Source organism: Sitophilus oryzae, unplaced genomic scaffold, assembly GCF_002938485.1.
Source record: "Sitophilus oryzae breed Bouriz unplaced genomic scaffold, Soryzae_2.0 scaffold_179_pilon_pilon, whole genome shotgun sequence".
Classification (NCBI taxonomy): domain Eukaryota; kingdom Metazoa; phylum Arthropoda; class Insecta; order Coleoptera; family Curculionidae; genus Sitophilus; species Sitophilus oryzae.
In genome coordinates this window covers 999,566-1,013,802 of record NW_022146501.1, presented here as the reverse complement: position 1 = coordinate 1,013,802, position 14,237 = coordinate 999,566, and the positions used below count along the sequence as shown (strand labels likewise).

The 14,237-nt window shown below is 31.7% G+C and overlaps 1 protein-coding gene across 7 annotated transcripts in view; it reads right to left on the bottom strand.

Moving 5' to 3' along the window:
* Positions 1-14,237, bottom strand: part of LOC115882876 (protein daughterless-like) — a 65,265-nt gene that overhangs the window by 7,595 nt on the left and 43,433 nt on the right. For 4 of the 7 annotated variants that reach the window (XM_030901138.1, XM_030901137.1, XM_030901141.1 and 1 more), the window contains 6 exons: positions 8,820-9,143; positions 6,697-6,876; positions 5,863-5,931; positions 3,415-3,610; positions 3,126-3,270; positions 76-174 (listed from right to left, as the gene is read on the bottom strand). In XM_030901138.1, the coding sequence (XP_030756998.1) occupies positions 76-174; positions 3,126-3,270; positions 3,415-3,610; positions 5,863-5,931; positions 6,697-6,876; positions 8,820-9,143 (1,013 nt within the window). The remainder of the gene's footprint in view (positions 1-75; positions 175-3,125; positions 3,271-3,414; positions 3,611-5,862; positions 5,932-6,696; positions 6,877-8,819; positions 9,144-14,237) is intronic. The other 3 variants (XM_030901139.1, XM_030901140.1, XM_030901142.1) reach the window with 3 other exon arrangements.

Here is a 14,237-nt window from a genome sequence, read left to right as displayed (position 1 = left end):
GGTAAAAAAGTGGGATTAATGTTGCTCTGGGAACCTCGAGTCGGAATAAGTGAGGTTAGTGTGCGTTTTACGTACCGTTCCCGAACGTTATTGGCCTGTCTACGCTCTTTTTCGCGTATGGCCTTCGTCGAACCGTCTTCGTTAGTTTCGTCCTCGTCGGCATTACTTGATTGACTAGTTAAAAAATAGACAATAACATGAGTAAAAAACAATCAAGGAAACACCACTAATAACAGCTAGAAAAATCCAAAATTAGCTGAGGTTTGTTCAGTGAATCTTTTTCAAAATAACTTTAGGAAAAGCCAGGATAGACTGATAAAGACTGTTCAGCCATTGTCCACCGTATACGTCATCATTATTTGTCAAATATCAGTTTCAGGGTGTGTCTGAGATCAAGTCATATTGTTCAGAAAATTTTAAAGACAAATCAAATGACAATGACAATTACTAAAAAGAATATGCAATAATTTACGAAATGCCGTAATGACGTCATCAATCTCTTTCATCTGGCTGGCAAGCGATTGAGAGAGTTCGACAATATATGACGTCACGTTGAAAGATGGTTGAACGTTCTATACACTCTCAGACGGCCACCCGTCTATTCACTTGCATCGTATAACGTCGCTTAACATAAGTTGTGTCAAAATCAGTGTACAAACCTCAGTTATCTTTAATATCTTTCTCTAACGCTATATACAGGGTGTCCCAGAAATAAGTGCAAATACTTTAAGGGGTGGTAGATCTCGATAAAAGAAACATATTTTCTCTTTATCGTTTTTCAAATAAGTCCAAAATAACGGAGTTATTTTATTTTGGAAATTTCCAAAAAAAAATGATTTTTTGCTAAAATTTTGAGAACCACTGGATCTTTTCTGGATTTTCTTTCTTGTAAATTTAATCTAATACCTATGTTGCCATATTATCAAGAAATTATGTTTTTTAACTAAAAACTAAAAAAAATTCCAAAAAAATTTTCAAAAAATTTCGAATTTTCAATTTTTTTTTTCGCGAAAAAAACCTCATAGGCGTGTTTCTGGGGTTGAACTGTACTACCAGTTAAAATATTTGCACTTATTTCTGGGACGCCCTGTATAATTCATTATGATTTTGATATCGTTACCGTCGAGAAAAGAATGCCTTTTACGCCAAACATATCAGGCCTTCTCTTTCGAATGTAACGTTTTTATTTTAAAAAAAAATGTAAAATTCAATGTGAGTCTCCTTGAATATTTTTTAATCCGATTAAAAAAAAATGTCAATAATACAATATAATATAATAATCAAGTAGTCCTAAAAAAGGAAAATGTACTCTCAAAAAATAAACACATTAAATATTTTTCTTATTCTTTTACTAGGGCCCACTATTATGACGTCAATGAATATACAACCAACAATACACCAGTAATCCTGTTTAAATTGGTTCAGAAACTGCCATAAAATAGACTTTATACCAGTGGCGGCTTAACCATGAGGTCAAATGGTCAATGCCCCCCCAAAAAAATCAGGAGAAATTTAGAAAAACCTATTTAAATTATACTTTTTGTAAATCACTTTTCTTTTGTCCTAAAATATTGAAAACTATTCCCAATTTGTCCAATTTTCGCTTGAAAACGTTTTATTTTACCCATCGTGAAGTCAACAAGGTAAGGTATAATACGTATAGAAAATATAATGGGTTAAAGTGCGATAGATATAATTTATATTGGCCATTGACCGCGTCGTTCATAAAAGGATTGTACGGTAGGCAACTTTATATACACTTGTATTTGGTAGTTTACTGACAGAGGATATAAAAATTGTTTTCTTTAACCCAGCGTGTTATTATTGTAATTTGTAATATTGTTTATTAGTTGAGAATCAATATAGTTGATTAAAAAATATCGACGGCATTATTTCTATATAAATATATTACAGGATTTCAGTCATATCGCTAGAAAAATGTCGCCGTTTGGGCAGTTTAGGTGTTAATCTAATTAAGAGCAATAAATTATCAAGAGCAACGTTTGGGACTTAAAATCTAAGAACGTAGCAAATGGTCTAAAATATAGCAACTATATTATCGTTAAATTTATTTATTTATTAACAACTTAATTTATTAATAAATAAATACAAGATAATAAAACTATGATATTATTCGTACGTGACACGCAAAAACCGTATTGTAAACTATTGCCAAATACATAAAATTATGACATCAAAAAACTCTTTAGCAGTTTTTTTTTAATTAATTTGTAATCTTGTGACACCCTCTATAATTTATTTTAGAAAATATATTTTATTTTGAAAATAATAAATAAGATAGAGATATTTTAATTTTAATTTTAACACTCGGTAATTGTAAATTCATATATAGTAAGTATCTAAGACAATTTTTTAAACTCAGTGCCTTTTGATGGAGTTGTTTTGTTTTAATACTATCCGATTGAAATGAATCTTTTTGGGCATTCACCTGTTAAGCTTGAACTCCCTGTGACTGTGACTACCTGTGTTGGTAACTATTGGTAACTCAAAAGATCTACATCATTCAATATATCGATATTTGAAAAAAAGTGAAAGTTTGATATCCGCAGAACAAAGGCACGAAGAATTTTAACAAATAATATACGTACAGTAGAAAAGTACATACCTTTGGCAATCTTCAACGTAATTTGGTTTTCTAATAAAATGTATAAGCACTTGTAAATATTTTGTTTTCGTGTGATCTCTGCCTTGCTAAGCAGAAAACGACTAAATTTGGTTGATAAAAATGTATCGAAATACAAAGAATATTCATGCATTTTTGTATCAATTGGAATGTCTACTATTTATTCTTATCAGTACACATTTTTTGGCTTGTTTCTAACCAAACGCTTTTGTCCCGTTAAATTTATCTTCCAACCCACTGTGCGCTCGTCCGTCAAATGCAAAAATAACTGTCACTGTCTAAAAATCTTTAGCGCCAACTTCAACTAGGTCAGTAGATGACGTAAAAAAACTGACTAATTGACCTCGAACTGACACTTGACCTAAAGATGAAATTAACCAATAAAACCCTTAGAATCCGGCGTAATGTTAGTTGCATACTCTTAGGCATCATCAATAATCGGACCTACAAAGAGATAAAACGACATAGAGAGAGAACTTACTATCGCCTAGACCGTTTGCTGGACTTGGGACCGCTGGTCGAGTTTGGCTGAACTACACTCTCCACCGAACTGGAGGGCTTGGTGTCGCTATCTGGCGGCTCTTTGCGCTTTTCTGGAATGAAAACATCATTGAAAACGACGGCACCTCGAAAGAAAAAAGAAATCTGTATAATGAAAGACCTAACAGAGAGAAAAAAAAACAAAAATATGGTTCAATAATAAATAAATAAACTTCGACGTTAAGCTAGTAACCGACGCGACTGTCTATTAGTGACAGAAAAATATTTACTTGTGTTGTATGTGGGTCGCTCCACTTTGACAGAGTCCGAGAGGTGGGGATCTTGCGGTGGGGGGGCGCTGTACCCGAGTTGCGTCATCTGGTGGGGAGCTAAACTGTTGGGGAGCTGTCCTAATCCTATCTGTGACTCTGCGTGATTTCTTAAAACGTTTATCGCATCATCTAATCGTTCTTCCATTCTTGCACCCTAAAAATTACAACAAGCTTTACTACACGCAATCCTAAATGAAAATATATGTTTATACAGGGTCTTTCAAATTCAACACGCGTTATTGGGAACACAGCTGCAATAAGTCAGTTTTAAAAAAACTTCAGTCTTAAATCATGTTGTGTGTGAGTCATTTTATTTCAAGTCCAGTGGTTTTTGTAAAAACTTAAATCAACATAACGTTATTTAATAAGTCTTTTTTTCATATGTTTTTATCGAAATTTTTAACAGCGGCGTCAAATATGTGTTTACCATCTTTAGTTTCATAAAAAAGTAGCAACTGTGAAAACCGTATCTTTGTAGCGCTGCTCATAAACGAGACACCCTGTAAAACACACAAAAAATGGGACAACCTGTACAAAGTACCACGAAATTTAATTTTATCCAAGTTGTTCATGTTTTATAGGTCCTTGATGCGTTTATTTTTTATTGTTTATTATAGTTGTTTATATAGTATTTTATTCTATTCTGTATCTATATACTAATATACAGGTTGTTAATTTGTTAACAAATTGAAATATGGCAACCTCGGCCCGCTCGTCGATAGAAGACGCGATGGGACAAGTCGGCAGAAAAATCAATAATGCATGCGTTCTCAATAGGCAGTGTTGCCATTTTGTTCCCCTATAAGTAACTGTCGAGTTAACAACCTGTATAAAATCCTTAAGTGACTGACATACTGATTAATCACGATCCTACTCAAACCACTCAACGTAAAAAGCTCAATTTTGGCATACAGGTTGATTTTAGGGTGTAGCGGTTCGATAAGAAGGGATTTTTCGAAATTCCAGTTCCAAGGGGGTGAAACCACCCCTCAAATATTACAATATGTTTTATTTTATAAACGGTCAAGTTTCCGAAAAAACGCTTAAACACGTATATTTTATTTTATTTTTTTACATATTTTAAGATGTTTTAAAAATTTATACAGGGTTTTTCGAAAAATCTGGTCATTGATTAATCACGATCCTGCTTAAAGCGCTTGACGTAAAAAGCTGATTTTTGGAAAACGGATTGACTATAGGGTGTAGAGATTCGATAAGAACGGATTTTTCAGAACTCGAATTCAAAAGGGGTGAAACCACCCCTCAAATATTAGAATATTTTTTATTTAAATACCGGTAAGTTTTTCGGAAAAACTCTTAAACACGTATATTTTATTTTGTTGGGTTACATATTTTAAGATTTTTTAAAAATGTATACAGGGTTTTTCATAAAATATGACCATTGAGTATTCACGATTCTGCTTGAACTGCTTGACGTTTAAAGCTGATTTTTGGCAAACGGATTGACTGTGGGGTGTAGAGGTTTGATAAGGAGGGGTTCCTCGAATCTCAAATTCCAAGAGGGTGAAAACGCCCCTCAAATATTACAATGTTTGTTATTTAAAAAACGGTTAGTCTTTCGGAAAAACGCTCGGACACGCGTAATTTATTTTGTTTTTTTACATATTTTGAAATATGATTAATTCGACGCGAAGTCGCGGGTACACGCTAGTATAATAATAAAAAAATCGGTAATGGGTAAAAATTAATATTAACATTTAAAAAAGAGGTATTTAAATTGAATTCTGGTTGTCATGACTTGAGTGAAATTATATTGATTTAAGTCATTTTACTGACTTCACTTACAGATTATCATGATTTAAGTAAAAAAAAGACCTAAATCATTTTAATGAAAATAAAAAAAATAAATAAAAAAAAAAAAATAAAATACAAAAAAATAAATAAATAAAAATTAATATGGAAATAATTTTGTCTTCTTTATAAAAAATAAAATTAATATAAAACTTAATAAATATAAAAATAAATAAAAAAAATACAATAAATAAAAAAAAGAAAAAAATATAAACAAATAAAAAAAAATATATAAAAAATATAAAGATTTAAACCACAGATCATTTTGAAAAAGACTTAAATTTTAAGTCTAGAGTCAGCTTTCGAAAAATGACTTCAAATCAAATGACTTGAGTCATTAAAATGATTTAAATCCAAAAAAGACTTCAAAATTTTATGTGAGCTTGCAACTCTGATCTCTTTCCCTTGGTCGAATTTGAAACATCCGGTATACTTTGGACAATCTCCGATAAATGTAAAGGCCTGTCTGGGCGTAACGCTTTTCCTGTTCAATCAAAACGTATCAAATAAAACTCGCATAGCATATTATAAAACGCATAAAAATAATCGAAAAAAAAATCATGCAAAGTGACACAAAATAAAAACAAATCTCACCTGCGTAGCCTCGGCTTGGTTTCGCAAAAAGCCAATCGCGTCATCTAGACGTGCTTCAGGGGCGGCGGGCTTAAGGGAAAAAAAAAAACATGCAAAAAAACTGAACACAACAAAAATTAAAAAAAAACAAATATTAATAATAAAAAATTATAAAATAAGATCAAAGCATAGGAAGAAGCACACGTGAAATATAATCAAAGACATCTAACTCAAAGAGACAAAACTATTTATATTTAATCCCGATCAAACATCGTTTTCAACAAAAAGCGATGGTGCCAAATTTCTGCGGTTGGTTTTGGATTCATTCTAGTTATGTTTAACAGTGTTGCTGGGCGGTGTTTGTGAACTTTTGATTTTTTAAGTAATTTTCACTGTTTTTTTTCTTTGAAAAGGAACTGATTAAGTATTTTCAAATATCCAAGATGGTTCGCCAGTACTAAGATTGCCAAAAGGTGGACTATTCGAGTCCCCCCTTTTTAGCATTTAATTTTTTTTCGCGTACCTATTAATAATTTCAGTTTCTTTATTATTACTATAATAAAGAAATAATTATTATATTATATTAAAAAAAAGTATAGAAAGTTACTTTCTACGATTGTTAATAAAAAAAGACAGAGATGCACACGAAACTCAACAGCGTTGTCATATTTATGCAGCATTTTTAAGTATGTATGATTCTAAACAGAATGGAGTGTTGTATCTCCCTTTTTTGTTAGATGACTTTGATAAATAGATAAAAATACCGTTGTATAAACATCCTGTATATTAAGATAGTGTAATTTTGTGCAGAACTTTTTTTACTTGACAAATAAATAAGACTCTCTGTCAACTTACCATATTGTGTAAGTTTTGCGCGGTGTTGTTGACAGTGACAGCTTGCGTATAGTGGGGAGAATGAGGCGTATTGTGATTGGTCAGCCATCCTGTAGGTGCTAATGGTGGGGGTGAACTGACAGGTGTACTTGGGGCCGAACTATAACTGCTTGCACTGGCTTGCTCTGCGGTAGGGTATATCTGTAAAAAATAATGAACAATTTTCTTTTGAAAAAAGGTAAATCTAATTTTATCTACTATTTTTGATAGATATAAGGCAACTTTAACAGTTGCTATTATCTGCGAAACAGTTAAAAATTAAGGAACACTTCAAATACAAAAAAAATGTTCTTATTTTGATTCTGCATCGAAATGAAACATACTATACAGGGTGTTGGCATTTAAAAACATTGCGATAAAGCGTTTTAAACATTAAAAACGTTCCCTCTAAGTTCAAGAGCGCACATGAATGAAATTAAAAATAAATAAATTATGCAACGACAAGTTGGCGTGTAGTAAGGTGTTTCCTAACCTATAAAATCGAGTGGGCGGGTATTTCAATCGGCCACGGAAAAGAAAAACGCATAGTAGAGGAACGGTAATTAACAGAAAGGACATTTGTATGCGAGAAACCCACTCGTACTAGTACTGCCTACGCCAAAAGTACTGTGGCCAGCTCAATAACACGGAAAAAATTGTATTAGATCGAATTATTACCTAACTTGCATATTTAGGGAGAGTCAAAACAGTGAATATGTCAAAATCAAGCCGAAATTAATTACTGTACTTTCACAGAGAATTACCCAAAAGTAATAAAATAAATTCTGTTAAGGTTTGTACGCTCAGATGCAAAAAAAAGCAAGGGAATTTTTTTTTCGTCAAATTGAAAGTGTTATATATATTTTTTTTTAATTTTACCGCTATTTTCATGATTTTTTTTAGTAAACTGTACATACAGGGTGTTTCAAAAAAAGATGTGCCATCCCTAGTGGGGAGATTCCTAATGTAAAAATAGGATTTATTTTTCATATCAACATAGGTCCGATTCTGCTTCGTTTCGTAGCTACAGGGTGTTAAAGTTTTGAATATTTTTTCGATTTATTTTATTTTCAATGACAAAAAAATGTCAAAACAAAGTTGAAAATAACATAAAATGTCAAAAGAAAATTTAAAATGACAAACAAATTTCAAAACAAAATTGAATATGACATAAAATGTCAAAACAAAATTTAAAATGACAAAAAAATGTCAAAACCAATTTGAAATTTACAAAAAGTGTCAAAACAAAATTGAAAATGGCAAAAAAATGTCAAAACAAAATTTAAAATGACAAAAAGTGTCAAAACAAAATTAAAAATGACAAAAAAATGCCAAAACAAAATTGAAAATGACAAGAAATATCAAAACAAAATTGAAAACGGCAAAAAAATTTCGAAACAAAATTGAAAATGACAAAAAATGTCAAAACAAAACTGAAAATTACAAAAAATGTCAAAACGAAATTGAAAATTACAAAAAAATGTCAAAACAAAATTGAAAATTATAAAAAAATGTCAAAACAAAGTTGAAAATGTCAAAAAATGTCAAAACAAAATTGAAAATGTCAAAAAATGTCAAAATAAAATTTAAAATGTCAAAGCAAAATTGAAAATGACAAAAAAATGTCAAAACAAAAATGAAAATGACCAAAAAAATATCAAAAAAAGTTGAAAATGACAAAAAATGTCAAAACAAAATTGAAAATGTCAAAAAATGTCAAAACAAAATTGAAAATGATAAAAAAAGTTAAAATAAAATTGAAAATGACAAAAAATGTCAAAAGATTGAAAATTACAAAAAAAATGTCAAACCAAAATTGAAAATGACAAAAAATGTCAAAACAAAATTAAAAATTACAAAAAGAATATCAAAACATAATTGAAAATGTCTAAAAATGTCAAAACAAAGTTAAAAATGTCAAAATAAAATTGAAAATGACAAAAAAAATGTCAAAACAATATTAAAAATGTCAACACAAAATTGAAAATGACAAAAAAATGTCAAAACAAAATTGTAAGTGACAAAAAATGTCAAAACAAAGATGAAAATGACAAAAAAATGTCAGGCTAGAAAAAAAACTAAAATCGAAAAAAATATCTACTCACCGATCCCAAACCTTTGGCCACCACAGCGTCCGCATGTCCATTGGGAGCTCCAAAACCTCCTCCACCCCCTGGACCCGCTATAGTTGTGGCAGGGGCGCCGTTAGGCCTTAGGGAGGACATGGGAGGTAGGCCTTGGCCTCCTTGGGGCTCCTGCTCCGCGATGAGGCCGTACGCTTCGTAGGCCTGGTAGGTGGCGCCATATGCGGATGGCCAGTCGCCTGCAACAGCGTTGGGGGTACCATCGGGTCCGAGGTAGTACGCCGAACCAGTGGCGGCGCCTGGGGAGGTGTAACGGGGGGAGTCTGTGAACTCATCTGAGCCGTACTGAAACAGAGAAAAAGAAATATATTATATTTATTATTTGGAAAAAATCGAAATAAAAATGAAACTTCTACACCCTGTATCTCCGAAATTAAGCATTTTAGGACATACATTTTTAGGAACTTTTTTACTTATTTTTATATGGAGAATATGCTGCCGAAGTTTCCGGAATACAGTTCGGACCACCCTGTATATGTATTACACTGATATGAATCAAAAACAGTGCATTTCTCTAGGCGGTCTTGCGTTTTAACTGACAGACTAAACGTAAGGGAAAACGTTAGGTGTAGACGAAGCTTTAGAGTCAATAGTAATAATAAAAATAATAAATGATCTTTCTCCTGCGCTAGATTTTTTAAAAGCATATTTTTTTTATATTTTCGATTACAAAGTTTAATAGATGTAAAATAATAAAAATACACATTAATTTTTTTTCTATTTAACGATCCTTAACAGTTGGCTAATGTCCAAGAAAAATATGAAGAGACTAATGGATGTTTATATTCTAAAACTATTCATGAAGACAATCTATAGATGTATAAATATGTATACTGACTATTTTAAGAATATAAAGACCAATAAAAACAGTTTAATAGTTATAAAATTCACCTTAAAAAAAGTATACTTTATTTACCAATAATTTCTGACACTAATTGATGTAGAAAGAGATACTTATCTGCTCTCATTGCTCACTGTCAAAATATCTATTTAAACGGTTGTTGTTTTGCTATTTGGAACTGATTTGGCCTGAAAACACACCAGATTTAGGAGCGTTTGATTTCTTTTCTCACAGTTATGAACAGGAAACGGACCATAACAAAAAAAAAGTAATTAGTGAATAATATTGATCAATATGATGTCGGATATTCAGATTAAACCATATGGTACTAATCCAAAAATCGATATATACAGGATGTCGGCATTTAACGTTTTATGTAAAACTGGCTAGGTATTTTTACACAAATGAAGAAGGAAATTAAAGATAAACGATTATACTATATCCGTATTGTAGCACATTTTTAGAAAACTTCTTTAATTTTAAGATTTTGATGATCAAACATCAACAAAATTTTCCTTATGTTTGGACTAAATTTTCTCGAAAATAAAGACATAATTTAAAATTCCGTTAAAATACGAAAATAGATTGAAGTTTCGTGATTACAGTGATATATAATTTATATGGTTTTGTAACAAATTGTTCGCTATTTTATCGCAAATGCTGAAGCTCTGCAAACCTCAAATCAAGCCTTAATCAAAGTACGTGTATTTGAAATTTTAGATGTGGCTAACACGACAAGATCGGGTTAAGTCTTAGGCAGATTTCTGTAACACGCTGTATATTAAAAAAATATGCAAAACTTTGGTAGACATATTGTATAAAGAAAAAAAAAATATTGTAGGCTGTAAAAGACGTCAAATTAGTGGAGATATTTTTGCGCCGGGGAAAAAAAACGAAGAAAAAATCTCCAAGTGGAGTCTTTATGGCTTTTCCAATATTGAATAATGTATTTTCTTTGCCGGCGGGCCCCGAGTACCTAATACCCCCCTGTATTTATTACCGATACGTGAGGAATCTGTATAATGCCGATTCTGCAGTATCCTGGGAATATTATTGGAAAGTAAAGAAAATATGACCGATTTTAAGCTAAATTTTCTGCCTTTTTTTTAAATTTAAGCTAGCTAAAATCATAAAATAACCAAAAGCTGTGACAAAATTATTATATAATTTTTAGCCGACCATACCACAAAAATTACCTATAACAGATGCGAAAGAACACCGAATTACGCGTTCAGGTTTCTGTGACCTTCAGAAAGAGTTCATAGACAATCCGCATCAATGTATAGTTTGGGTGAAAATAATCTGCACCAATATGTTATCGAGGCATACAAAAAGGTCCACAGACTTCGAGACATACGAAAAATCAAGTCCATTTAGCGTGCGTCGCAATTTTCACACCTTAAAAAATTAGTTTTTTATAGCTATAGCAACTGCAGCGACTATGAAAAAAGCTGTGTGATTTTCATAGAAAATAAGGGCACCTGTAATTCATTTGAGAATGTTATATCAATCGCTAAAAGAGGTTTCAAATCTCTTGGATTTCTATTAATATTAAATAAATTTTATTAAAAATTGAACTAAAATTGTTAGTATCATTAAAAACAATTCAAATTCAAAAATTGTATCAGTCAAATTCCCTCATTTAAGGTGAATATTAAAGTAAATATAAATACAGCTCATTCTAAGCTCTACTTATCTTTAAGAAAAATTTAAATCATTGTTGCAATTGGGCCTTAATGCCATTTCGAATAAACAATAGTATTAGTAATGTACATTATAATAATAATAAATGTTATATCATAGTGTGTATTAAAACTACTAAAACACTTTTAAATTGGTATTATATTAACAACTTTTGTTTTTTAATCCAAAAAAAAGTTACCAATTTTCTCAATAAAAATATTTGTGGTCCTGAAAAGGACCTTCGTTTTCCCATGTTCGTCAAGGTAGGTAATGGGTAAACGGTAAAAAAACAGGATAATGAAATTTAAAAAAAATAAAAATTGTTCAAAAGTGCCTCCCTCTTGCATTAAACCAAACGATCATAAAATCCCTCCTCACATTGGATAACATATCAGGGGTGACAGTGTCAAAGGCATTAAACATTTTCTGCCTTAACTGCTCCAAGTTTTGAATTTCTTCATGGCCGTAAATTTTAGATTTTATGTACCCCCATAAAAAGAAATCATTCACCGAGAAGTCAGGTGAAATTAAACGTCAGTCTAAACAAAACTGTCATTTTTGAAAACTTGTCAAAATTTGGACACACGCTAAATGGACTTGATTTTCCTATGTCTCGAAGTCTGTGGACTTTTCTGTATAATCTCACAGTAATTTAATAGATTGCTCGTCATATTATATCAGCTCGTAGGAGATTAGAAGGGAATCTCTTTAGGTGAATGAATACATCTTCAAATACTAGTAAATGGCAGAAAAAGATGTTAGTAAAAAATATGTGTGCCTGTAAGGGATTTAAGAAAAAAAAAACAAATAGAACAAAGAAAAAAATTGGCTCGGGTGAATATTTTATGTTTCATTATATTGAAATAGGAAACACGGGGTTCTTGCTGTGCCGATATTTATAGAATTTATATCGATATATTAATGCGTTAGTTAGTTAGGCAGGAAAGGCAATAAACTCGGCGTTTATTGCTTTTCAGTCTCGCGCAGAAGGATTTTCTTTCTCCTGGTTAATTATATACGGAATCGGAGTATATAGAAGCAATCTAGGGGGTTCTGTGATTATTGTTACCGTTTCTTATCTGTTTCTGTTCGTTTCCCTTCCGTTTTTAGCCATTTTCTATATTTTTAAACCGTTGTTATAAATTAATCGAATACTAGGGATGGGCGGAAGTATCGAATTTCAAGAGTATCGATACTTTCGTTTTAAGTATTAAATAAATAAATAAATGCCTTTATTGTCAAAAAAATTTTCAATTTGTAGACAAAGGTAAACTAACAAACAAAGTAAAAAAAAACAAGATACACAAACAAACAAACAAAAGATAATACAAAACATTATACAAATAATATTGTCAGTCTTATTGTTAAAATAAACATTTATAAATGTTTATAATGTCAAAGAACAAAAAAATAAAAATAATATTCAAAAATATTTAGCTAGTTTATAGTAAAATATCAATGACCTCTAAATAAATTATTTCGATGTCATTAGTAAATATAGCAATAGCAAACATTAGACCAGTGTTTACAAGATCAAATTTGATTTTCAAAATATAATTCATTTACGGCGTAGAAAGCCTTGTCTAGTAAATAAGAGTTCAATGCTTTGCGAAATGAAAAAAATGATGTTATGGATTTGATTTCAAATGGCAGGTGATTGTGCATTTTTTTCGAGTTGTATAATATTGAACTTTTAACTAACTCTGAGCGTGGGGTAGGTAGATAAAGATCTTGCTCCGCGTTCCTGAGTGGATAAGTGTGAGATGGCCTTTCTTGAGAAGCTGATACATGTTTACGTATTAGGCAAACGGATTCAAATATAAATAAGGAAGGAAGAGTCGATATTTTAATTTTTTAAAAAGTCCCGGCAATGAGTTCTGCTGTTTAGTCCCAGTGAATATCGAACAGCTCTCTTCTGGAGCCTGAAAATGCGGTCAAATTGAGTCGCACAATACGTACCCCAGAATGGAAGGGCATACCTGAGGTGCGACTCAAAAAGTGCATAATAAACAGTTCTAGCCACTAACAAGTTAAGCTCCTTAGAAACAGACCTTAATGCAAAACAGGCAGAGCTCAATTTTTTCGACAAAGCTTCGATATGTATGTCCCATTTCAGAGAATTGTCCACAACAAGCCCCAAGAACTTTACAGATTTGACGACGTCAATGGTGGTGTTGTTAAGTACAAAAGTCTGCAGCGAGTTTTTATACGACAAAGCTTTAGTTTTAGAAATGTTGAGACTCAGGAGGTTCGAATCGCACCAAGATTTAATGGTGATTAAATCATTTGATATAATCCTATGAAGTGCGTTAGGTCCTTGTTGCTCCAAGTGAAGCTAGTGTCGTCCGCAAAAAGACATATTTTGCCACTGATGTTTATGTTAGCAATGTCGTTAATAAAAAGAAGAAACAAAATAGGGCCTAGTACTGAGCCTTGTGGTACTCCACATTCTATTCGCTTGCTAGAAGACAACGTGGTATCCACCCTCACAAGTTGACTTCTGTTGCTCAGATACGACAAACCATTCGAGAGATGATCCCCTGAACCCATAGTGCTGCAGTTTATTAATTAAGATCTTATATTATGTATAGGCATTTTCACTGGTTTTTAAGCAATAATTGTTTTTTACTGTTTATTATAGGGTAGAAGTATCGATTTTCCAGAGTGTATCGATACTTTTTGTATCGATATTTTCACTGGTTTTTAAGCAATTGCTTTTTACTGTTTGTTATCCTTTTAAACTTTACTGTTCTAATTAATCTTGACTAGGAATGGGTGGAAGTATCGATTTTCCAGAGTGTCGATACTTTCGTATTCGGTATTTGTGTCGATATTTTCACTGGCTTTTTTCTTTA